Genomic DNA, 26,159 nt, shown 5'->3' with positions numbered 1-26,159 from the left:
CTGACAAAATGAGTCGTAATGCGCACGGGCGAAAATTTCACAAAAATGTTTTCATTAAGCCCTGGTCTAGCAATCCCAATGCTCCAAGCAGTACTTAAACATCTAAAAGTATCTTTATCTGTATGTTTTCTGAGAGGGTTACTTTTCCCTTGTCCATGAAAAATGGCGACTGGCGCTTCGTTTTTGGTATCGTTTTAAAGTGCAGCATTCCAACTTAGTGAATATTCACAGCGAATTCTCAATGGCACGAGTCTGAACCAATGAAATGTGATTTTCAAACTCATGCTGATGTACACAAAAAACGATCTTACTCGTGCTGACTGACAGCGTGCACAAAAAGACGCTTCAGACAGCGCGTGATCCCGATATACATATATACACTGAATTACAGTATTTTCTGTCTTGGTGAGTACTCATGCAAACATTATGTCTTAAGTAAACATTTGGTTAACTGTTGGGGAAAAACATCTGATGTGTAACATTAGATCTGTGAGGTGAGGTAGGTCTTAATATATAGGCTGTCTGTCATTAATATTAATCAAATATTATCATGGAAAACATTTTGAATATATGTGTGACCCTGGACCACAAAACCAGCCATAAGGGTAATTTTTTGGAAAATGGAAATTGAAAAAGCTGAATAAATAAAGCTTTCCATTGTTGTATGGTTTGTTAGGATAGGACAATATTTGGTTGAGATGCAACTATTTGAAAATCTGGAATCTGAGGGTGCAAAAAAAATCAAAATATTGAGAGATAGCGTTGGAAAATCATCTTTACATGTTCTCCAAATGAAGTCCTTAGCAACGCATATTACTACTAATAATACAATTTTGATATATTTACGGAAGGAATTTACTAAATATCTTCTTCTGTATTGTTGGCTATTGCCACAAATATACCTGTGCGACAAAATGTGACTTTTGTGATATATTTTCCCTATAGATATGGGATTTGACTTGCTGTGTGCAAAATTTGGTGTTAGGTGATTTTGTTTACCTTCAGAAAACTTTTACTCGATTTTTCTCAAAATGGACTTTGCTGACTCTATTGACTTCAAACAGGTGTAGCTGTTAGAACAAATCATACATTATTGTGATGGTGAAAATAACAATAATTCATTTTTGAAAATAAGCTCATTGCGACTCATTTTGTCAGCAACGTGTTCTCAGGCTCAGCTTGAACTGAATTTTCCTGCTCAATTGGCTAAACTTGACCTGAACTCTGTTGGAAATGAAAGATCAATTTTAAAGAGTCTGATTGCTCAAATGGGTTTGATTGTTTGACTAGATGGTGCACAAAATCAAACACATGCAGGGACACAAACATTTATTCAAATCTTTACCTCATTATTGAACCAATCAGCCAATTCAGTAAGGTTTTGAAAAATTGCTTTTAATGAGCATTTCTTGCTACAATGAGACATGGTCACCTGCTTGTTCATAGCAAATGGCTGTCTGCATACATCATAGCACAAAAAGCTCTGCCAAAGTCTCTCAGCAGTGGAAAATTATAGTAATTATAAAGTTTAGAAATACATAAATAGTTTAATTATTTTCCATATGGCACACACATGCGTACACACTTGCATTTTGTACACAGTGTTAACTCATTCATTTGCCTCAAATGTGCTTTTCTCGCATGCTGCAGTCCTCCGCTTATTCACAGAAAATGTAATCAATTCAGCATCAGTGCTATCAGCTTTATGATTGGGTTTTATTTAATAACACATAGCTTAAAAAGCTCAGCTGAAGCAGTGTTTTATTGGTGGAAAATGCAGCTTCTTGTAAAAAATTGTGGTGTTATTGGATTTCTGTTAAATCCCTCTCTCTATATGAGCTGGGTTTTATGAGACATCATACTAGGAATATTACAGTTTCCAAATGATGTAATTCCACTTTTGTATTATAATTGTCTACATTTGTTTTCCAGGAATGTAGCTTGGATTGTTATTTTATATTTAAGCATATTTGTAGGTTACTTGTGCCTTTTTTAGGGTATAGATAAAAAATAAATAGATAAACATTTAAAAAAGGAATTTGTGCTCAAGCATTTAGAGCAGAACATGTTCCCTGTGTATGCTTCAGTAAATAAAATTAAAAAAAGATTACAGTAAATGCAGGTGGAACTCTTTCTGAAACATGTTTTTAAAATATACAGTTTTCATTTCAGAAAAAATATTGATAACTATTTTCCTGTTTTACTTTTTAGTAGAATATAGAATATATGTTATAGAATGTTGAATATTATATAGAATATAGAATGTCACATCATTGCATGTTTTTTATTGCTTGTCTTTTAGGTTAAATATAAGAAATTAAATTAAAATCTTTTCATAGTAGCCAATTTTCGTTTGAATAAAATATTGTGTCCGAGGAAAGTGAAGAATATGTATTAGAGCAACATAATATAATTGACTGAAGAAATGTTTTGATCTCAGCTGATTTTTTTTCCGTTGCTCTAGGGTTTGTAGAGCCGCTCTGTACGAGTGTGTTTGAATTACAAATGTAATCATTAACGTATAACTTTAAATCTGTAGAGATAAGTAAGATGGATTTAAGTCAGACTTTGGCTCAGTGAAATCACTGAGTGCCTGCCAGAGTCATTTGAGAATCAGTAAAGCCATTTAGTGTAACTCTAGTCATATCAAATAACAGCCTTTTATAAATTCATTTGAAGACCGTGGGGTGTTATCAGACACCAGATGGTATATGAGAACTGAAATCCCTGCAATACAGTTTAAGATAAACCACATACTATACTCGTTAGGGATATGTTATTGTGAAGGCTTCTCCCCCTTATATCCCCTCCCCACACTAGCAGTAGTAAAGTGTTCAGTCGTTAGTGTTGTACCCCCAAATGGAAACAAGTTCCCATTAAAAACAAGTTTGGGTTGGCATAAAAACAATGAACTTTTTTTCCTTTTTTTCTTTCCACCGCTTCATGTCAGACAGCTTTAATTTGGCTACTAAATGGAGAAGGGGCGTTTCACATTAATGGTGTTGCCTTAAGTAATGGCGTATAGGCTTAAGGAGAGGCGTCTTGGAGGTGCCCCGGCCCCCATTCATCCTCATTAGCCCCGTCAGAGTGCTTGATCTCTGACCGCATGGTGTCAAGCACGGCCTTAGTGTGCCACATGGGCTTTTTACTTTTTATTGGCATGCTAAATGGGTTCAGAAGAGGCCCGGTTGGGGCCTGGTCAGGGCCCAATCGCACGGGAAATGAGCTGGCTTGTTAAAATCTGCAGTTTAGCCATGTGGTGTGTGTCAGAAAGAAACTCTTTTAACACCCTGCCAGTTCAATCTCCTCATACACACAGACAGATAGACATTTGTGCATGTACACTACTGTTCAAAAGTTTGGGATCAGTAAGATTAAAGAATTTGAATGAAAATTGTTATGCTCACCAAAGCTGCATTTATTTGGTATATGCCGTTCAAAAGCGTTTGATCGGTAAGATTTTGTAAATGTTTTTAGAATTTGTAATGTTTTGAGGAGTCTCTTATGCTCACCAAGGCTGCATTGATTTATTAAAAATACAAAAAACAGTAATATTGTGAAATATTATTAAAATGTGAAATAACTGTTTTCTATTTGAATATATTTTTAAATGTAATTTATTCATGTGATAAAAGGCTGAATTTTCAGCATCATTACTTTAGCCTTCAGTGTCAGATGTTCCTTCAGAAATCCTTCTAATATGATGATTTGATGCTCAAGAAACATTTATGATTATTATCAATGCCTAAAACAGTTGTGTAAAACATTTTTTCAGGATTCTTTGATGAAAAGAAAGTTCAACAGAACAGCATTTATTTTAAATAGAATCTTTTGTAACATTTTAAATGTCTTTGCCATCACTTTGGATTGGATTGATGCAATTTAATGCATCCTTGCTGAATAAAAGTATTAATTTCTTTAAACCCCCCCCCCCCCCCCCCCAAAAAATAATTCTTACTGACCCAAAACTTTTGAACAGTAGTACAATGTCGCAAAAGCTGTCTATTTCAAATAAATACTGTTCTTTTGAACGTTCTATTCATCAAAGAAGAAAAATTAATAATGTATTAATAAAATTAATATTAAAATTAATATTCTTAAAATCTTTTAAATCTATTTAAAACAATATTACTACAATTTATTACCATTTAAAATAATACTTTTTTATTTTTATATATTTTTAAAAATGCTTTTTATTCAAACATTAAAACAAATACAAATATTTTGTAACATTATAAAAGTCTTTACTGTACCACCTGGTGGACCATGGATTTAAATGGCATTTAACTACACTGTAAAAAAAATTCAGGTCTCCAATTGAAAATTTTCTAGTGACCGATCACATCTAAATTTTTCAGTTGGCCAAATTGAATTTCTGTGAATTGATGCCATTTAATTCACAGAAATTCAATTTGGCCAACTAAAAAAATTAGATGTGATCGGTCACTAGAAAATGTTCAATTGGAGACCTGAATTTTTTTTTACAGTGTAAAGTACATTTTGTTTTGTGGTATTACTATCACTCATATTTAAGGTTAAGGATTTAAACAAGACGGGACCTCAGTCAATATCATAGAGAGTTGGGTTATTTTGTCTTGGGCCAGTAAGAACAACCTGGCCACAACCCAGAACACTCTAACAACCACCTACACTGTAAAAAATGTCAGGCCTCTCCAATTAAAAATTTTCTAGTGACTGGTCACATCTAAATTTTTCAGTTGGCCAAATTGAATTTCTGTGAATTGATGCAATTAAATTCACAGAAATTCAATTTGGCCAACTAAAAAATATAGATGTGATCAGTCACTAGAAAATTTTAAATTGGAGACCTGAATTTTTTTACAGTGTAGAAACCACCCAGAATACCCTAGCAACCACATAGCAACATCCTTGCAACTACGCACTCATTACGACTAGGGTTTTCAAAGCAAGCACCACTCACATTTTCTTTGGGAAACATACAATCCTGTTTAAAAATGGTCTGCAGCATAATTCAGAGCACAGATTATATTTGGGGCATGTTTATGATCAGTGACTGATGTTCGCAGCATCTCATGACTGTGCAAAGCAGCAACACTAATTTGTGGACAGATTTAACAATTTTAAAAGCTCTAAAGCAGCAGCATGAGATGGTCACATGGCACATGTGATCTGTCTTCTAACAGCTGCTGTTGGCTCTACAGTGTAAGATGCAATAATAAAACGTATGTTTTCCCTGTTCATTATGTCTGTCTGTCTCTACTCTCTGGACATGCTACTCATTTTAATGTAGTTGCCATAGACGGTTCTCAGGATTATGAAAATGCCAGTCATTCAGTCATTCACATATTTTGCTATATGGAAGTCTTGATACTTCTCAATTATTTCTACCAGAAGCATCATGCCCACATTTTTCACAGTTTTCTAAATGTCAAAGCTGCTCCTTTCCATGAAGTTCAGTTCACTGAAAAATAAAATAGCCTGGATTTTAACTTAAATCATTTACAGGTTAAAAGTGTTGTGTTTCTGTTTTGTTTTGTTTTGCTTTGCGTTTTGTTTTGGTTCATTTCGTTGCCACCATTGGTGTCACCACAAATTAAACATGGTAAATGGACTGCATTTATATAGCGCTTTTAACAGACCTACGGCCATCCAAAGCACTTTACATTTGCCTCACATTCACCCATTCATACACTCATTCACACACCGACGGCGGTGTCAGCCATGCAAGGCGCCATCCAGCTCGTCGGGAGCAGCTGGGGTTAGGTGTCTTGCTCATGGACACCTCGACACTTGGTCAGGTGGAACCGGGGATCGAACCACCAACCTTCCAGTTTGTAGACAACCTACATGAACCACTGAGCCACTGCCGCCCATGCATGGCTGTGTGGCGCCTCTGATTCCTACATTTACACATTTGACAGATGCTTTTGTCCAAACTTACAGTGCATCCAATCTAAAGATTCATGCATTCCCTAGGAATCAGCCCCATAACCTTGGTGTTGCTAGCACTGTACTTTACTTTTTAAGGATGCTTTCACACTTGGTTTGATTGCCTGCCTCATATCAGCAGCGAACCATAGTTCACATGAACTTTACCCTAGGCGGACTCGGATACGGTTCACAGGTGCGCACTGAGTAACACAGTGTTCACATCCAAAGTAACTGAACTCTGATGTCAATCAAACCCTGGTGCGCACCAAAAGTGCTAGTGTGAAAGCACCCCAAAGGTGTGTTCACACTTGTAGTTTGGTTTGCTTGGTTCATTTGGTCTGGACCAAAAAAATATCCTGGTGCATTTTAACACCATACAGTACCTATAGATACCGAACCTAAAGGCATAGGGATATGTTCACAATCTGATTGGTCGACTTTTATAACGTATATTTCACGACGGAACTTACCGAACATCCAAAACAATGCCGTGTGCTGGGCTATATGCGCTCGTTGTATGTACATAGCCTACATATGATGGTATTTTGACCCGCTGAGAACTTGTGAAGGTTCAAAACAAGTAGTCAAAATAGCGGCAGGAATCCCTTCATCACAAAGATCTGCTGCGAGGAGACGCAGTTCTGATGCCTGTACCGAACTGAGATGGGCAACAACACGACTATGACAAGAAAAAACAGGTGCTTGAGCATTCTGTTCTTTTTAGGGTCACATCTTGTCACTTCATGTCCCGTTTTTTGGTTCGTTTACATGTCTTTTGTCCATGTTGCATTCATATTTCATTCAAACCGAGTTCATCTCTCATCTTTTCAGTGGTCTCAGTCCACTTGTTTGAGCGCACCAGGGTTCGGATTGGCAGCATTCACACTTATTCAAATGAACCACACTAACAGAGCAATTTCACCATGTTTGGTTTAATAGAACCATACATGCCAAGTGTGAACACAAGTAACAGTTGTCTAGGTTTTTCGAGTTTATCTGGTAGATTTTTGTGCACTTTTAGGGATTGCTGAGACTTTCAGGGCTTAAAGGTAAGACTGTTAGTCTGTTCTCTGTCTTCTGGTTTAAATCTAGAGGCTACCAGTCCCATGGCACTGAGCATATTGAATTACAGTTCACCCTAAATAGTGTTTGTGTGCGGGGGGGGGGGGGTACGCTCTAGTGGCCCACCAGGATTTGGCTGTCAAAAGAGCCATGCCTGCATCCGAATAAAAGCAGGAGGCAGGTAGATCTATTTGCGTAGATGTGTGTGTGTGTGTGTGTGTGTGTGTGTGTGTGTGTGTGTGTGTGTGTGTGTGTGTGTGTGTGTGTGTGTGTGTGTGTGTGTGTGTGTGTGTGTGTGTGTGTGTGTGTGTGTGTGTGTGTGTGTGTGTGTGTGTGTGTGTGTGTGTGTGTATGTGCAGGTGTGCAGGTGCATGTGAGTGTAAACACATGTGCTGGTGTGTGCATAGTGGTATGTATCTGGGTTCCTGCCACTGCTTTACTATCACATTCACATCCGTATTTCTTTTTGTTCAGTATGTATGTACATGGATGGCACAGTTTTTCATGTGCAGTGGTGGACTGCATTTGCATTTAGATTTGTTTTATTTTCTAATTCTTTAACCAAGAGGTAAGCTGTTAGGATTGAAAGCTTCATGTTAAAAGCTTCACATTGTGTTGCTAACCATGAATGTCTGTATCCCCTTTAAAGCCGCCCAACAGTCCTCAAAAACGGCTCGAAGGCTGACCGTTGGTTTGGTGATTCTGGGCTTAAGAGTATGTATAAAGGACTTTGATGTCATATCTATATTGGTAGCCCTGACTTCAGGTGTGGGGATGTGTCATAAACCAGAAGCTTATGTCATGAGTTTTCTTTGATAGTGCAAACAAAATAATGCTGACACAGTTTAAGGTGTGGAAATGCCAGGAGTGGGTTTTTGTTAAATGAACACAATAGTCTCTAATTCTCCCTCAAGCAAATTGTCATGCTGTCTGCCTCAAAATATTTAGACATTTCAACACTACTGTATATTTGAATACTTGACTCATACATCATAGACTTAGCCTTTGTTTTTTTTTGTTTGGTTAGAAATAGTTTAGAATTGTTAACGGTGAATGATTTTAATGTTTTCCTCTCTTCAGAAAGCTATATAGTTTCATGTGTCTGTCCCGCACGAATTAACAAAGAAAAACATAGTGAACATTCTTTTGTCGTAATGTTTCCTGTAGGTGTGTCTGTCATGTTTTTCACAGGTCAGCTCATCCATCATCACAATTTGCGTGACTTTAGTTCTGGGTAGTTAAGAATAAATTCCACGTGTAACTGATCCCATTCCAACAGACACTTTTTATGTGGAATTATGCACTACCATTCAAATGTTTGGGGTTTGAAAATAATTCATACTTTTATTTAGCAAAGATGCATTAAATTGATCACAAGAGACAGTAAAGACATTTAAAATGTTACAAAATATGTACATTTCAAAAAATTCTGTTCTTTTGTACTTTATATTTATCAGAAAAATCCTGAAATGTTTCCACAAAAATATTAAGCATACAAATATGACAATTCACAATATTACAGTTTTTACTGTATTTCATCAGATACATCCCTTGGTGGCTTCAGTGCGTTGATTCAGTTATTATCAGCTTAATGGTTTGATATCTGATCTTGTTTTTTTCTTTCTTTCTTTTTTTAGCTCAGTTCGCCCATGAATCCAGTCAGTAGTTCGGAGGACATTAAACCCCCTCTGGGTCTGAACGGGGTGATGAAGGTCCCAGCACAGCCCACAGGCACATCCCTCTCATTCACTAAACACATCTGTGCCATTTGCGGAGACCGTTCATCAGGTGACACACACACACACACACACACACACACACACACACACACACACACACACACTGGAGCACACATACCTAGATAATTAAAAAAATTATTAATGCACACTGGGAAAAAAAAGGATTATCTTACGTAGTAATTTTGTCTTGTTTCCAGTTCTAAATTAAGTGAATTTGGCTTAAAACAAGTAAAATTATCTGGGGTAAGTAAAATGAATTTTTAGATATTTTGACTGGAAACAAGACAACATTTCTAAATAAGGTAAGCCTTTTTTTGCAGTGCAATACGTAAATTGTGTCTGTTAGTACAGAACAAAATAGCTAAATTATCATAGTAATCTATTAGCAGCAAATCTATATTAATAAATAATAATATATATTAAATAATAGACATAACATTTAGTTTTGATTGAAAATAGTACTTATTTTATTATGTGAGGCAAAAGAGCACACAGACTGATATGAGAGCATGTCTAGCTGCCAGGAATAACATATACAGTTCAATAGTCATTATCCACCTTTTCCTATGCCCCATGATGCTTTTTGCGAATTATGGCAGAGACTTCCATTAAACTGTAAACAATCAGAGAAAGACTCGCTCTTTAAATTTTCAGAGTCTGGGTACAATGAGATGACATTATTTGACTTACCCTTCAATCATCGAACATTAAAAGGACATTTAAAAGTGCAAAAGCATTAACAAATTATACCACACAGACCATGAATAATCCCTGATTATTTCCACAGCAATATTATGGACATGTTAAATATCTCTGTATTAATATATGTCTGTATTATGCAACACGTTGCCTTAATCAAAAATGTTCATTGACTGGAACAATGAGTAATAATATTTCAAAGGGATTTCCGTCATTTTGACAGGCAATAAATATTGTATTTACCTGCTTTAGAAACATTACAGTAAACACTGCTAATAGGGTTTAGAAGGGAAAGGGGGAGACAATTATATTTTAAAGCATAAGTATTAAAACAAACCTGGAAAGAAACATGAGGATTTGGGGAGAAAAACTATTCTTAGTGCATTCCAGTGAATTATTAATGGGATAAATTAAATCAGGGACCACAAATGTGCAGTATATGTTGTCCTTTTCATACTGTAACAGCAGAATACAAAGGAAAAAAAGAAGATAATAAGGAGGAAAACAGTTCAAAGGTTGAAACGAGCTCTTGCCATAGATATTCTTGTTATACCACATCACATTAATACCAAGCGTTACATTATTCTCTTGAACATGAGAACATGAAGGAAATTGTATAGCTCATTCAGTCAAACTGATGGATAAGGATTATTTGTAGCTCAGCCTTATGATTTGAAATTATTTGTTTCAGTCTTTTTCAACTTCCCCAAACTGGAAGTTCCTCCCATAATCTAAAACGCAGTAGGCTTGTTCGGAAAAAGCTGGATACAAAAATGTACGGCCACAGTATGCCCCAACTGACCAATCATAATCAAGTATTCCAGAGTGCTGTTTAATATTATGCTTTATTGTTCTTGTTAAACTGCAGTCATGAAATTGGTCACTCTACATATTCTGTCTTTCAGAGTAATGTGTGACAAAACAGATGTGCAGCTATTGAATTATTGATATTAAATGCCAATTAAAGTTAACCCTGCTGGGAAGAATACTAAAGCATATGTCTGCTGGCAGGTAAACACTACGGGGTGTACAGCTGTGAGGGATGTAAGGGCTTTTTCAAGAGAACGGTGAGAAAGGATTTGACGTACACTTGCAGAGACAACAAGGACTGTATGATCGACAAACGCCAACGCAACCGCTGCCAGTACTGTCGCTATCAGAAGTGCTTAGCCATGGGAATGAAGAGAGAAGGTGCGTTGCTTCTTTCTTTGAACACATGACAATTCTGAATAATAAGATAATTTGGTCATATTCTGATTATAGATGGGTCATAAAATCATTAAAGGAATAGTTCACCCAGACTAGGTGACCTCTAGTCTTGTGTAGCCAGACCTTCAAACTGACGTTCATTGGTTAAGGATCACCCAAGAGGACGTCTGAATGACATGTAACGCAACCAATCACAGTTCATTTTGTTCCACGTCATGCTTAGCGGTGTGAAAATTTAAAGTCGATGTCCCTGCATTAACACTATAAATGATTGAGCATCTATAAATGATTCATTCAAGAAGCGCTCATTGCCACAGTTGTAAACACGACAGCGTTCTTCTTCCTCGAGGGAGTTTGGCGTCACAGCATTTTTTTCCAGGCGGACCGTTAAAGACTGCAACACACTTGTCTCGCGGACATCCTGTAGAATTCAGCCTATCAGATGACGACCTCGAAATTCAAGAAGTGTTTCCAGGGGCACGTTCAAGCTCAAACCAGCTCAAACCAGTTTGCAACGTTTTGCTACGGTTTCCGGGTTGAACGACATGTTTCCTGGAAACGGTGTGCAACAGGGTTTGAGATATGTTTTTTCTTTGGTGGGTGTGTCAAAAATGTCAGCCCAATCAGCAGCAACATATATATAAACCACGCGGTATTAAAGAGACAGTTCGCACAATGGGTCCAAGTAAAGTTGTTTACAAATGTGTCCGCTGCAGCTCAGTATGTATACGCCAGGGTTTCCGTTGTCCGGTAATTACCGGACATTGGCCGGGAAAAAAATTAAATGTCCGAAAAAATTAAATATTTTCGGTCAAATTGTCAGATTAAAATTTCAGATTAAAATCTGACAAATAGCTCTCCAAATCTGACAAATAGCTCTCCAAGAATATGCAGAACCAGCGATCAGAAGGATTGTTTGCCATTTTACAAGCCTTGAGTCTGCGGACACCGCTCCTCTTATCGATACCGTAAGCCTGCGACGTGATGCCCTCCGTGGCTATGGAGGATTGCATTTCTCCACAGCCTGCGAAGTCCTCAGATGTGATTTCAGCTAAATGTATCCAGAGTGGACCAAGCTCGCCAAGATAGCCTGTGTAATCCCTGTCTCGAGTGTTCCTGCAGAGAGGGGGTTCTCACTGCAGAATCGGATCAAGACGAAGCAGCGAAGTCGCCTTGCGGAGAACAAGGTTACGCGGCTTATGCGCATTGCAAGTTGTGGAGAGACACTGGGAACTTTTGATTTTAAGTCGGCAGCTGCACAATTCAGCACTGCAAAAAAGCGTAAAAAGTAGCCAAAAATGCCGCGAGACAATGTTATAGGCCTAGTCATTTGTTTGTTCAAGTTCATTTGACAAGGAGTCATTTACACGGTGGCCAATTTAAATGTTACCAACTAAATGAGACATACTGAGTTTATAATTAAATTTGCTTGAGTAAAAACAATGCTATATTCGGATATTTTATGTGGGGAAGGGGGGTTGGTTTGTTAAACTATGAAATGTGAAACCATAGTAAAAAAAATTGGTTGATTGACGCCAATCGGACGTTCATGTTTTTTTTCCCGTCTATTTGAAAGTTAGGCTAATAAACATGTTGCATATACGGCCTGATTATGTCATTTTTTTAAGTTACATAAACTGCTTTCAGTTTTCCTCAACTTGAATAATTAAGAGGCGATATTTGACCGGCATATCATCAAAATGTCCGGAAAACGAAACCTCTGCCGGTCACTTTGACCGGCACCATTTTTTTCTAGCGGAAACTCTGGTATACGCAACAATTGAAGATTTTACAAGACATGTTTGTTGTAAGAGTTTTATAGTAAAAATATAGCATATCAACATGATGATGTAGTTGTTTATATTTTTAGCTTCAGTTTTAGTTTATTTATATACCAAATTTCATACATAATGGTAATTAAGTGCTTTACATAAAAATGAGAAAGAAAATAAAAAGGTATTAAAAAGTACACTTTAAAAATGCTGGGTTATTTTAACCCAAATTTGGGTCAAATATGTACAAACCCAACCGTTGGGTTAAAATTTTACATTTAACCCAAAGGTTGGGTTTGTCCATATTTGACCCAAATTTGGGTTAAAGCAACCCAGCAGTTTTTAGAGTGTAAGATCTAGAAACAAAATTATTTAAATTAGAATTGATTACCAGGAGATAAAACAGTTAATTAAATGGGATGGGGATGTTCTTTTTTATTCTGGACGGCAAGGGCAGTGACTGTAACATTGAGCGTATTTTGCAGTATTAAACACATATTTATACCGATTTTATTATGCTCCGAAAATTCTTCAAAAAGAACACAAAGAAAGCTGCCATAGTTGCAACTCTTGCGTCATCAGAACAGGGTGTTTAACGCAGCACCGTTTCCGTTTAAAAATACTTTTTGCAACGTTTTGTCGGGGCTGAACGCAGCCCAGATAAGCATGCCATATGCATCAGACATTCAGCCAACGGTCCGTGTGCGTGATGTCTGAGGCTGAGACTAGGTGGCCTCTGACCCAACATATGACATCATACGTCGGGTCAAAGGTCACCTGTCTGCCGGAATGCGACCTCTCATGAACATGCCGGAAGCCATCGATTTATAAAGTTTTAAATATGGATATTTCGATTACAAAAACCTATAACTTTGCTTCAGAAGGCATTTATTAACCCACTGGAGTCATATGAATTACTTTTATGATGGATGGATGTGCTTTTTGAAGCTTCAAAAACTCATCACAAAGCTGAGAAGAGCCAGGATATTATTTAATATAACTCTGATTGTTCGGCTGAAAGAAGAGGGTCATATACACCTAGGATGGCTTGAGGTAAATTATAGGATAATTTTCTTTTTTGGGTGAACTATTCCTTTAACCTGGTCAAACACAATTCCAGTTTCATGAAATCACCTTATTCTGAATATCTAATGTTCATTTGTATTATATCCAAATGAAAGTAAGTATAAATGTTATGAGACACAGACAGTTTTGAAAAGTCAAACTATCAAAGAAACACATTTTAGGAGAGGATCTTTTTACAGACTTAAAATAAATAAACATTAATCAACACATGGCACAGGTGGTTGAACTCACCAGTGGCCTACAATTTGCAGTTCATTGCACTCCTGTATTCTGTTTGGGAAGGAAATAAATGAGATTGATTAGTGTGTTGATTAAATTATGCATTTTAAGTCTAGAATCATCTAAAAGGAATTGAATTAAATGGCAAGAGATTGTATTTCCAGCATTTCCAATAACGAATAGTGGTAATAGAATGTAGGCTTACAAGTAATTTATTCAGAATATTACATGTATGAGAACATTCCAATAGCTGAGAGGCATGTTTTTTTTGTTTTTGTTTTTCAAATACGCACTATCCCTCATGTTCTGTGTATAAGATTGGGGTCCCGATCAATGATGCGTGTATGAAAATGGTAATAATCAATTTCAAATTAATGATTTTAAAATGAACCTCTTATTGTTCCTTCTAATTCTTTTAACATGTTTTTCTGATCTAGTTAAAGCCCAGTAGCCAGATATCATTGAAGCTTTATCCTTTTGTTTTACCACAAAGTTGGGGGTGCACTTTTCAGAAATATAACTAATATACATTCCACTAAAGTTGCTTCTGTCCAGGGATCTGTTCTTCGTATGTGGCTAACTCGGTTAGCTGGATTTGATTGTTGATGATTTGGCATGATCTTGGATTGTTTGGTTCTTCAACGCTCATCCTGGACTTGCTGTCATTGCAACAGGTCCGGAAGCTTAAACCTACTCGCGGGCAGGGTTATTTCATGTAAACAGGATTAGATTGCATCTTTTTAGGCAGCGTTGATACTTACATTTTGTCCCAACCACTGCTACTTTATTACGAGAGTTCCTTACGGAACCAGGGGCAATGATCATTTTAAATAATAACGATAAGATTAATATAAAAATGTATTTGACAATAATATTATTGTCACAGTTCTATGAGAGAGGACTCAAATGCAGGAATGAGTGATCAGGGGTTTATTGACAAACAGCTGAAATACAAGAAATGGTCAGGAGGTGAACACAGTCTAAACAGTAGGCGGGTTAGGAGTACAATCACAGGCAGGAAGAGCAGCCACTATAACTAGCTCCAGAAGGTGGTAGACTGAAGTTCTGACAGAGCAGCATGAGACCAGAGGATACCAGGAATCCTAGGGCAATGCAGTCAGGTCTTATCAGGAAACTCACCAAGCTTGCAGCTAGGCAAGGAGAGCAAGCTGCCAGGGAATCTCTACTTGCAGGACAGGAACTAGAGACACAGAAAACAAGACGAGACCGAAAGGCGGCACAAACACTTAGCAATGGTATGTATGGTACAACGTATAACAAACCAGCAACACATGAGGGAAAGAACACACTTAAGAAAGGGAGCAGAAAACATGAGGAACAGGTGAACGCACTCAGACAAACAAGGAGCAGAGAACATGAGGAACAGGTGAACACACTCAGACAAACAAGGAGCAGAGAACATGAGGAACAGGTGAACACACTCAGACAAACAAGGAGCAGAGAACATGAGGAACAGGTGAACACACTCAGACAAACAAGGAGCAGAGAACATGAGGAAAGGGTGAGCACACTCAGACAAGGAACAGGTGAGCACACAATTAGTTAATTAACCAGGACTAGACAAGGACTAAACAAGGGGGCGTGGTAACAGGAAACAAGGAGGCAGGACACAAGGAGCACATGGCAAACACAAACCAAGACAGAGCCATGTAGCCTATTCCAGCACAACATAAACAAAGACACATTAAACAATGACAAAACAGACAGAGCTATCAGAGAACCCTGACAATTATAATGTTCTGTATAATACTATAGACACAGCAACTTGATTGAGAGATTTATTTTTGATAAAATAATTACTTTATAATGTTATTGGAATCTTACACACATGCTGTAACGTTAATCTGAGCCGTGCATTAATTTGAGTGATGATGGATATGGGAGTGACTTGATGCGGCACAGAAGATGCAGATAACTTGATCTTGACCCTTAAGAAACTTGAATTAATGCTGTCACGTAACAAATCTGCTTCAAATTGAATTAAAAATTAAATGAATTGCTAATTACAACATTGATTATAAAAAACCTTAATTCATAAAACAAACAAACTGAAAGTAAAAGTAAAAAAATATAGGGATGCACCGGTTGACCGGCCAAAAGCCGGAACCGGTTTTCTTTGTATTTTTCTGCCGATTTTTCCGGAAGTGCGCCCGCGTGCACATACGCCTATATTGCAATCATTCGCGAACATGTCACTTGTGTGTTACAAACGGAAACTTGAGAACTGAACGAAGAGACGAGATCCACTGAAGGGAATGAAGAGCCGCTTTCCTGCGCGAGCTGAAGTTGCGCGAGCTTACCTCTCCGCGCCCTGCACGAGCAGATAAGCGTTTGTTCAGCTCAGCTTCTCACGTGTTGGATCAGATGAGAACGAAACAGACTAACTTGTGACAAAGCCGAAATACTTATTTTTGTAGCCTAAAGAAGAACATGCATGCACTTTTGAAATGAAATACTATCAGTTCTGTAGCCAATAGGATGATCATTTTTATTTTACCTTAAAATTACATTGCCTTAATTTGATTTAAAAAGCACCTGCTGTAGCATCTTAGTTTTTTTTGTTGCACTAAACATCATTTGATTTAACATTTTGGAACAATTATATACTTTGGTTTTATTTAATTTCACTGGTAAATACTTTTTTTTCTTTACACTGAATTTAAAAACAAATGCTGATTTAAGTAACATATTTGTTTGTATTGCAGAATATGCAGTTGTTGCCTTTAATTTCACCTTTCAGCCTTTTAATTTCCAATTAAATTTCCTGTTAATTTCAGATTGCGGACTTGTTTGCATTAGCCAAAAGCCAATTTAACCTGTTAAATACCAAATAAACATCTTGTTCATGTATACTTTTGTTCTTTTATTGTGTAAAAAAGAAAATCGGAAATCGGTATCGGAATCGGCCAGTTTTCTTGAAAAAAATCGGCATCGGAATCGGCCATGTAAAATCATGATCGGTGCATCACTAAAAAAATAACTGTACAAATGAATCGATTAAAAGAATATTCTAGGCTACTTGTTCAAAATAAAACATATAGCCTGCATGTTTTTTCAAAACCCTGTTAGGATAATTACACGGCATAGAAGTTAAATTATGTAGCATTATTTAGCAGGACCCCGATTTCGGCCTTGCTAAAATTATTTTTCTTGCAGCTAGTCTCAAGTGAAAGATTTGGACGTTGAATGGTGCTCTTTTATATGCTAATGATATTAATTAGGGTGCGTTTACAAGGCGGATATCTGAAATCATTCAGCTTCGCACAATTTCAAGATCATTTGCGATTTATATAGGCTATTTCACATGCGAAAGAGAGGCGTACACACGTTTTTTTGTGCATAGGTTCGTTTTTCCGAATCACACGTACACACATTTCAGAAATGTGTCAAAAATCTGTCAAATCATCTCAGATGTATTAAGCAAGGTACGAAGAACGGACCCCAAGGCTCAACCAAAAACACACTGTAGAAAAGTACAATAAAATAAGTCACAATCGGTAGTGTACCATTACAGTGTGATACAAAGTAAAACAAGTTTAGCATGTGAAAACTGATTGCATTTATCAATTTCTTTATATCAGACATAAGTTGCATTATGACATTTTTCAATGGAAGACAGCTGAATTATGTTATCATGTTCGTTATGTTGTGCTATCAATTTTGTTTATAATCTGTTCTCAAAAGGGTAGAAAAAGTCATGTCATAAAATGTTAGGTATATTTTTCAAGCTATTAAAATGGTCTTGGACATGAGGGCTGGACCCCCTATACTGAGGCCTCTGAGAGAGAGGTAACCTGACACACTTCTCCCCCACAAGCCACTCTCTCTGTCTTTCTGTTTCTGAGGACAATAAAGCTAAAATAATTTCCTTGTGCCTCTCTCTTCACCTCTCAGTGACTCCTGGAGTAAAGCTTTATCCTTCAGCTGACCTCCACGGCTCTCTGCTGCTCCTACTCAAGAATTCCCCTCATGATCTGCTAGCGGTTTCTGTTGAACAGAGAGAGAGAGAGAGTGTCATAAAACAGGGCTTTTACAGACAGAAAGAAAAGCTGAAATGTTCCACAGCCTGACAGCGAGGCAGACGGGGCTCATTTCCACCAGGTCCAGACCACAGTAGACCGACTGTGTGGTTTAGACCTGGCTCCCCCTCTAAACCAGGCCAAACAAACGTGCACGCTGTGTACACAACACACAGATGCTCACCCAAATGTGGCACACACACACCAATACATTGTCAACCTGCATAACTAATCGTTTGACCAAAAGTTTTAGAAGGACGGTTTTATGGCCCATGACTTTGCCCATAGACTGAATGGAGCACAGAATCATGTTTGCACTGGATCGTACCCAAATAAAATACACATATTTTAAAAAGCAGAATATATATTACTAATAACGTCATGCCAAACGTAGAATGACCTCCTCAACTTTCAGCCTCTGAAGTCGATGAATAATGGGCTGGATGCATTTGCAGCTCGATGAAAAACAGCCTGAGCTGTTTTTGTGGAAATGTGTAGATTAAGAGCAAACCAAAAGCAGCTGCGTGTTTTTGTGCACAAGGTCACGGTTTTGTTTGTGTATGTACCTGTACATGTCACACATGCAAGCCGTTCTAATTTTGTATGTGCACGTGTGCAGCCGTTCAGGAGGAGCGGCAGCGGGCGAAGGAGCGGAGCGAGGCTGAATTCGGCAGCTGTGCCAACGAGGACATGCCCGTGGAGAAGATTCTGGATGCCGAACTGGCAGTCGAACCAAAGACGGAGACCTACGTGGAGGCCAACCTGAGTCCGCCTGCCAACTCTGTAAGCCAATCTCTCCCTCTAAATCACACTCAGTGACATTCAACTTATGGAGAACGTTTGGCTCGTCTGAAGTGCCATTTCAGAGTTACACTTCACAATTGCTCCTCAGTGAGCTGGCCGGGCTTGATCATTTTCTGAATGTCAAGACTAGAGAAAGGTTCCAGCCTGCCTGCAGATATATACGAAAAGACAGTTTTAAGAGGTTTGCAGATGTCCAAGAAAAAGTCAGATGCAGATACAAGTATTTCTGTTTGTGAATAAGAAGGGCTATTTTTACGATCCCACTCCCAGTGGATGGATTCAGCTACATAGCAATGCACTTTGGCTTTGAAGGCCTCTGTACAGACCCCTCGAGAGGGGACATACTGCAGAAGAAGCACATTGTCATGTCACTAGATAAGAGCTTCAGCCATTAACCATGTCAGTTTGACACACCGAGGCTAGCTAGCGCTGTGTATATTTATGCCTTGTGCACATTTGTCCTCTGTTTTGTGCAGCTGTAAGCTCTAAATCAGGTAGAGGTCAGGGAAAAAGAGGCATATGCTTTGTCTTCCCTACTTTGTATTTTCAGATTGTTTGTTTCCCCCACAGTCGTTTTTTAATGGCTGTTTGTGTGTTCGTCCTTGAGCCCTGGGGAAGGTCCTCTCACATGAATAGGGCTCTAATGAATTTGAGTTCCTCTTGGGTTGATTGGAAATCTGTTAAGACGTGACGTTCTTAAATGAAAGCCGTGCAGAATAGGAGACTTTTAAGCAAGATGTATATCTTATTGTTATGCTATTTGAGTATGGTGGTGATATGAACTGAGCACTCATGAATACACTTGTGTAAAAGAAGTGAGCGTAATTGTATGGAATGTGCACTTGTAGTGTACTTCAAATCTTAAAAGTGTATTAAAAAAAATTTACTTGCAGATAATATAATATTAATTAAATAAAAGGCCACTTATGTGTACTTAAAGGGGTCATGAACTAAGAAATCAAATTTTCCTTGAGTTTTGACATGTAAGAGGTCATCATACTATAAGAATATCTTGTAAGTTTTAGAACTGAAAACTTCCTTGTTAGTCAAAAAACAACTTGCATTGTAACCAAGCCCAGATAACGACTCACTGTGGAATGTTCCTATAGATCGGTGAAAGACTGCCTCTGCAGATGAAAATCAACGCCTACTTCATCATTGCAACATTGGCGTGTTAGTGAGATGACGAGGAGAGAAGAGCGATACAGGATGGACTACAAATAACATTACCTTCCAAAGGATCCTACTGCTAGGAATGTGGTTATTTATTTTCAACAATCTGAATGTCTCTGTTTATTTATTTAATAAATAAACTGAGACCATCAGCTTTATTTATTTGTATTCGGTACATTTCACTTTGGATTCTTTGGTAAATCAGTCGCAATTTCAGCGCAGGCTTTGCAAACAGACTTTTATGATATGGACTCGACAGTAATACTCAGCTGTTTCATATGCAAAGATGTTAGCCAATCACAGCAGTGGGCGTTTACACTGAAGTCTCAGCAGACACGCCCATTCAAACAGAGCATTCAAATCAGAGGGCGGTTTTATTTCTAAATTATGACAATTTTTTATGTAAAATTCATACTAGCATTATAAGTGCACCACAGGAAACATAAAACAATAAAACAAGTTCATGACTCCTTTAAGTGAGAGTACACTTTCACAATTGTCATACTTTTGTGCACATTGTCATTATATAAGAAGAACATTTTTACTTTAAAGTACATTGTTTGTCATGCTTTATTTTGATTTGATGACTAACATACTAAAGCACATTTAAAATACTTCATTATCATTTTTAACTGTAGTGTGTTATTCAGTATTACATTTAAATGTAACATATTTTAAATGCACTACATTGCAACTTCATCATTACAAATGTGTATTATAAATATATTTAAATACATGACAAAAGTTTATAGAATAGAATAGATGTAGTAGAAATTCCATTTTAGTTTTCCTTAAAGGAATAGTTCACCTAAAAATTTAAATTCTGTCATAATTTACTCACTGTCAACTTGTTGTAATTGGTAGCCATCGACTTCCATAGTAGGGAAAATATGGAAGTCAATGGCTACCGTCAACTGTTGGTTACCCACATTCTTCAAAATCTTTTTCTGTGTTCACTTGAATTCATTCAGGTTTGGAACAACCTACTTGGGTGAACTATCCATTTAAATGCTTGTCAGTAAACTTGGCAGTATGATTTAACCACATTTCAAAGGCAATCATTTAATTTTAAAATTACATATAAAGATGTACTAAAGTCCTACTTACAGTAAGTGGGTCAAAAAACCCAGTTCAGCTGTTGCATTTAATTTAAATGTAAACAATAATACATTTTCATTTAATTACAATTAAGAAGCAGTTAACCGTCTAAAACATACATTAGTTTCAAACAAGTTGGCTATTTTCTTTTAAAGAATATTATTTCCAGTGCTCTTTGAAAAGGAAGTAAAGAGTAGGTGAGCGCGGGGCACAACCTAACGCTGGGTTAGTTGTAACACGCACGTTTTAACCCTTTCCACAAATGCCAGAATGACGAAACCTAGTGTATTTACTAGTTGCCATATCAACATTATTTAGAGAAAAAATAGCGCCAAAATTAAAAAATCTCTGGAAGATATAACTGAACATGTATTTAACCATAGCTAAAGTAAATTTCTAACTTAAGTTTATGTTTCATCTCTGTTTTTTGTGTTTATTTAAAATATCAGACAAATCTGATATTATTTTAATCTTTAATCTGTTATTTAACAGTTGAGATCGTTCTTTAATGCTGATCTAACAGCAGAAGACACGAGCCGCAGTTTAAATCCCAGTTGCGCAGATGGGGTGCGTTATAAAACTGCGTTACAATGAGCCCCTTTTAGAAATATGCCATTATATTCTATACTTTTATGAATTCTTTTGAGAAACCATGAGAAAAGAGTGAATAATGACTGAGAGTCAATGTTCGGAAATTATTCATTATTATTATGTTTTGAATTATGCTGCATAGCTGTATTTAGCGATGTGTTTGTAGTCAAACTCAAAAATGCTAATATTTTTAATGATTAAAAAATGCCATTATTATATCAGGTAACATATTAAGCTGTTACCTGATATAATATTAAACATATTAAGCATTTGGTCATGTTACAATGTGCCCCTCACACGGGGCATGTTGTCACATTTCACTTCCATTCTTTCGGGGTAAATCAAGAAAAAAAGTATACACTGTATTAATGAAACAAAACCACATAATTGTACTAGACTTGTGTGCAATTAATGTGGGAAAAATACATACTCTGAACCCCAAGTGGATTTACACAAACTGAGAAAGTCAAAAAGCGTTAGGTTGTGCCCCGCTCTCCCCTACTTCTTTTTCACAAGGGTATGTTACCACTAAAATGGAAGAGCTTTCTGCTCTGGGTAGATGATGATGATGATGATGATGATGCTTCAGTGATGATGTAATTTTGGGATCCTACAGGGACAGAATTTGCTCCATGACAACAGCAGAATATCTCTGACATGCCATGTTGGTTCAAGAGTGCTTGTCCTGATTGATTCTGGGCTGGAGAGCTTGGGTTATTCAAGCAGAAGGAAAGGCTTTTAGAGAGCAAGAGTTAAACAGGGAATACAAATATTCAATCTGGGAAAATGATAGGAATGATTTCCACAAGACTTCCCACAAGATATCTGTTCATTTTCCACTCACATCACTGAGTTTGACAGTTGAGTTTCTCTCTGTGATATCTTTGCAGAATGCAGATGAGGCAAAACAGGTCACGCAGTGAAGTCAATGACACCCGAACGCTGTTTCAGAGTTTGCAAATACATTTTGTCCATATTCCTGCATTGTTTATTGCATTCTCATTAAAATGTCCAAAAGCACAAAAAGTTTGGGGTCGGTAAGATTTTTTAAAACGTTTTCGAAATACTTTTATGCTCACCAATGCTGCCTTTATTTGATCCAAATTATAGTAAAATAACAGTAATATTGTGAAATATTGTTATAATTTAGAATAACTGTTTACTATTTCAATATATTTTAAAATGTAGTTTATTCCTGTAATGTCAAAGCTGAATTTTCAGCATGATTACTCGAGTCCTCAGTGTCACATGATCCTTCATAAATCATTCTAATATGCTGATTTGGTGCTCAGGAAACATTTATTACTATCTGTTGAAAACAGTTGTGTTGTTTTTTTATATTCGTATGATCAATAGAAAGTTCAAAAGAACAGCATATATTTGAAAAATAAGTATTTTGTAACAGTATGTCTTTACACAGCCCCTTATCAATTGTAATGCTTCCTTCATGAATAAATTAATTCATTTAAAAAAAAGAAAATCTTACAGACCCCAAACTTTTAAACAGTAGTAAAAGAGATTTGACTCATATAATATGTTAACCTCATATGTTAATCTCAAAAGATTAGCATGCGACACTGAACAAAGAAAACACTGGAGTATAAATATGAAGAGTTCAGATGCAAAAAAGACCTCTAAGTCCGTCTGACATGTTTTCTTTTAAATTGTATGTTTAGGTTTAGTCATTTCTCTTTAATGGCAATAAAAAAGGTTATTAGACAGTCATTGAAATGCCTTATTTTCAAAAATGTCACTTTAGTCAAGTCAGACTTTGCTGCCAAACCAGCTAAGTCCATGTGTTTTTGTTGTTGTTGCAAAAACCTCTAAGTCCACCTCTTTGGACAACAATACAAACACTTGAATAATCACTAAAGATGCAATTGGAAACATTGAAAATGATGCAAGCAGAATTAAATATGTAACAATAAAGAAACTGATCCACAGTAATTGGCTGTGATGCAAGTGCGTGCCACGTCCGTTTCTGTCAGACTTTTACAGAAGCACAAGGAACGTGTTTTACAGAAGCACAAGGAACGCTGTTTTGTTTACTTGCTACTCGCAAAATCATGTCATTGCAACTGTAACAATGGACAAAACACTTTAAGTGCGGCAATTTAAAGCTGGCTCATAAGCACACGTTATTCATCTTGAAATCATATGATTTGATTCACGTCTTCTGATTGGTTTCTGTGGACTTTTTCTGACAAAGGGAAGTGGCGTTAACCGGTTCTGAATGGGCTGACGCTGGGATTTAGGGGATCTGAAGTGAAAGCATTTGATGAAAGTATACTATGTGTGGAGAGCATTCGCTCAATATCATTATCTCATTTTGACGGAGGTGGCGTTTAGCGGCTTTTGCATCTGAACTCTTCATTTACAGGGTAACAAGGGCTTGACAAGGAACAAGTGTGGGTAATAAATCACTATGGCAACAAACAAGGGGAACCAGTGAAACAAAAGGACTACAAACCTAGACACAGGAAACTATACAACATTATACAACATTAAAGTACAAATAAACATGGAACAAGTAACACTCAGTAAATATAAAAAAAGAAACGGCATTTGTAACCCATCTTCCTTCCATACTTTAATTCCAATATGTAAGTGAAACAGGATATTAAACTATTAAATGTAGGGCGAAGCGCTCGTTTTCCCTGAAGAAAATCAAAGAATCAGACCAAAGCAAAAGTTTCCTCTCCATTGCTGTCTAGGGAAAACAACTGAGACAACAGAGAACTCATTTTTGATTTTTCTTGTCTTTGTATATAGTCAGGAAGGCTACTGACAGGAAAGCTATCTCTCTCTCTCTCTCTCTCTCTCTCTCTCTCTCTCTCTCTCTCTAGCCCAATGACCCTGTAACAAACATCTGCCAAGCAGCTGACAAGCAACTCTTTACCTTAGTGGAGTGGGCCAAGCGGATACCTCACTTTTCCGATCTCCCGTTGGACGATCAAGTCATCCTCCTGCGAGCAGGTGCGTCAGTAAATGAACACAGAACGCTTTCTTTTTTCATTTCTTTTTTTGAGTCATGCAGACATCGACCTAACATGACCCGTTTTCTTTACATCTATTCATCCAGCTATGAAGTCACAGCTGAAAAAAGCTAATGAAATGAGTATGTTTGTGGTTATTTCACATTACAGTCTATTCCAGAAGCATTTATACAGATTCGTAGATACATTTGATCCAGCCTTGGGCCATAGCATCGATTAAAGAAGGAATTCCATCTCATTATCTTGGAGTGAGAGTACTTATTCTGTAAAGAATGATGGAGCGAGAATAAGAGGATAGATTGTTCTCGCCGTGCTCACATGTTGCATTTATTTCATTAGGCTGTAGGTTGCCTGAGGACAACCAAACTCTCAGTGTCTTTCTGTTCAGTGTGTTTAATTCAGAGTCTCAGAAATTGGAATGTAGCATATGAAACTGTGACAATTTATTAAGAACATACAACTTAAGTTGATATTGAGCTATATGAGAAAACAAATACAGCAGAGAAATCCAACACACACACACACAGATACAAAGTAGATGTGTTGCTCCCTTTCTTACTACCTTTGTTTGTTTGTTCGCTTATCAATGTGCTTTTGTGCTCCTGTCCTCTGTTGCTAGGGTGGAATGAACTTCTGATTGCCTCTTTTTCGCATCGGTCCATAGCTGTGAAAGATGGGATATTATTAGCTACAGGCCTTCACGTCCATAGAAACAGTGCACATACTGCCGGTGTGGGAGCCATCTTCGACAGGTTAGTCCAAGCTTTCAGAGAAAAAAGTCTGAGCTTGTATCGTCAAAGGTGAATTTCTGAAGAATATTTTGGATGTTCTTTACAATATATTGAAAGTAAATGGGGACTGGGGCTGTCAAGCTTACGAATGACAAAAATGACAACTTAAAAACTATAGAGTGCAATAGTCATGTTCCAGTAGTAAAAACCCCATTCATTTCCTCCATAGGGGAATACATTTTTAACAATAACTTAGTAAACATTAAAGTCAGATCTACAGTAGTGGCCAAAAGTGATGTCCGGCCTAGGACAATTGACATCTTTACCCTCTTTATTCAAATATTATTAAAAATGTATTACAGATTTTGTAAGCATATTGCATAGTTGTGCTTGGAGTCAATTGTTTTATTTGTGATAATGCAATGAAACATGCCAAATAGTGCAGACATAATTTTTGCCCATGCTTTCAAACAAACAAATTATGAACACATGCAAAAAAAAGAGAGAACTAACAAAACATTATTAATTCATATTAATATTAATAGTCAATGTATGCTTTTTCCTGTGAGATTTTGGGCCCTATCATACATAGTTTAAATAGCAAATGCACTCATGCCCATCTGTTCGCCCATGGGCATGCTGGTCTGAAAACGAGGTGTGTTCAGGCGCATTGTTGGCGGGTTGCTATTCTGAGGCAACTGAAAATGACTTATTAAAAATGAAATTTGACTTGTTATTTCAGTATTTCTGGTGTTATTTAAAGGGTGCGTTAGTAATATGCGCCTATAGGTGGGTGCACAACACGCATACACTCTGCTTATTACACACACAGGGATCCGCAGCAGCACATAAACATTTTTAAATATTAAAATAAAAGGATTCCTCTCTGGAGAAGCGTTCAGTCTTTCCGCCATGTAAATAGCGAATCCGCCATGGTGCAAGCGCAACTGGCTTTTAAAGGGAATGGGAGATAATACTCTGATTGGTTTATTGCACGTAACGTTACGCCCTAGGTACAACCCTCTGG

At 37.2% G+C, this 26,159-nt stretch overlaps 1 protein-coding gene across 1 annotated transcript in view; it reads left to right on the top strand.

The window, feature by feature from the left end:
* The window catches only part of rxrab (retinoid x receptor, alpha b), an 87,240-nt gene that overhangs the window by 48,899 nt on the left and 12,182 nt on the right, over nt 1-26,159 (top strand). The window contains exons 4-8 of the mRNA XM_079816114.1: nt 8,613-8,763; nt 10,425-10,604; nt 18,359-18,522; nt 24,252-24,381; nt 25,021-25,153. Of these exons, the coding sequence (XP_079672240.1) occupies nt 8,613-8,763; nt 10,425-10,604; nt 18,359-18,522; nt 24,252-24,381; nt 25,021-25,153 (758 nt within the window). The remainder of the gene's footprint in view (nt 1-8,612; nt 8,764-10,424; nt 10,605-18,358; nt 18,523-24,251; nt 24,382-25,020; nt 25,154-26,159) is intronic.

This window comes from Gobio gobio, assembly GCF_949357685.1.
Source record: "Gobio gobio genome assembly, chromosome: 4".
NCBI classification, from domain to species: Eukaryota; Metazoa; Chordata; class Actinopteri; order Cypriniformes; family Gobionidae; genus Gobio; species Gobio gobio.
This window is presented reverse-complemented; position numbering and strand designations above follow the sequence as displayed.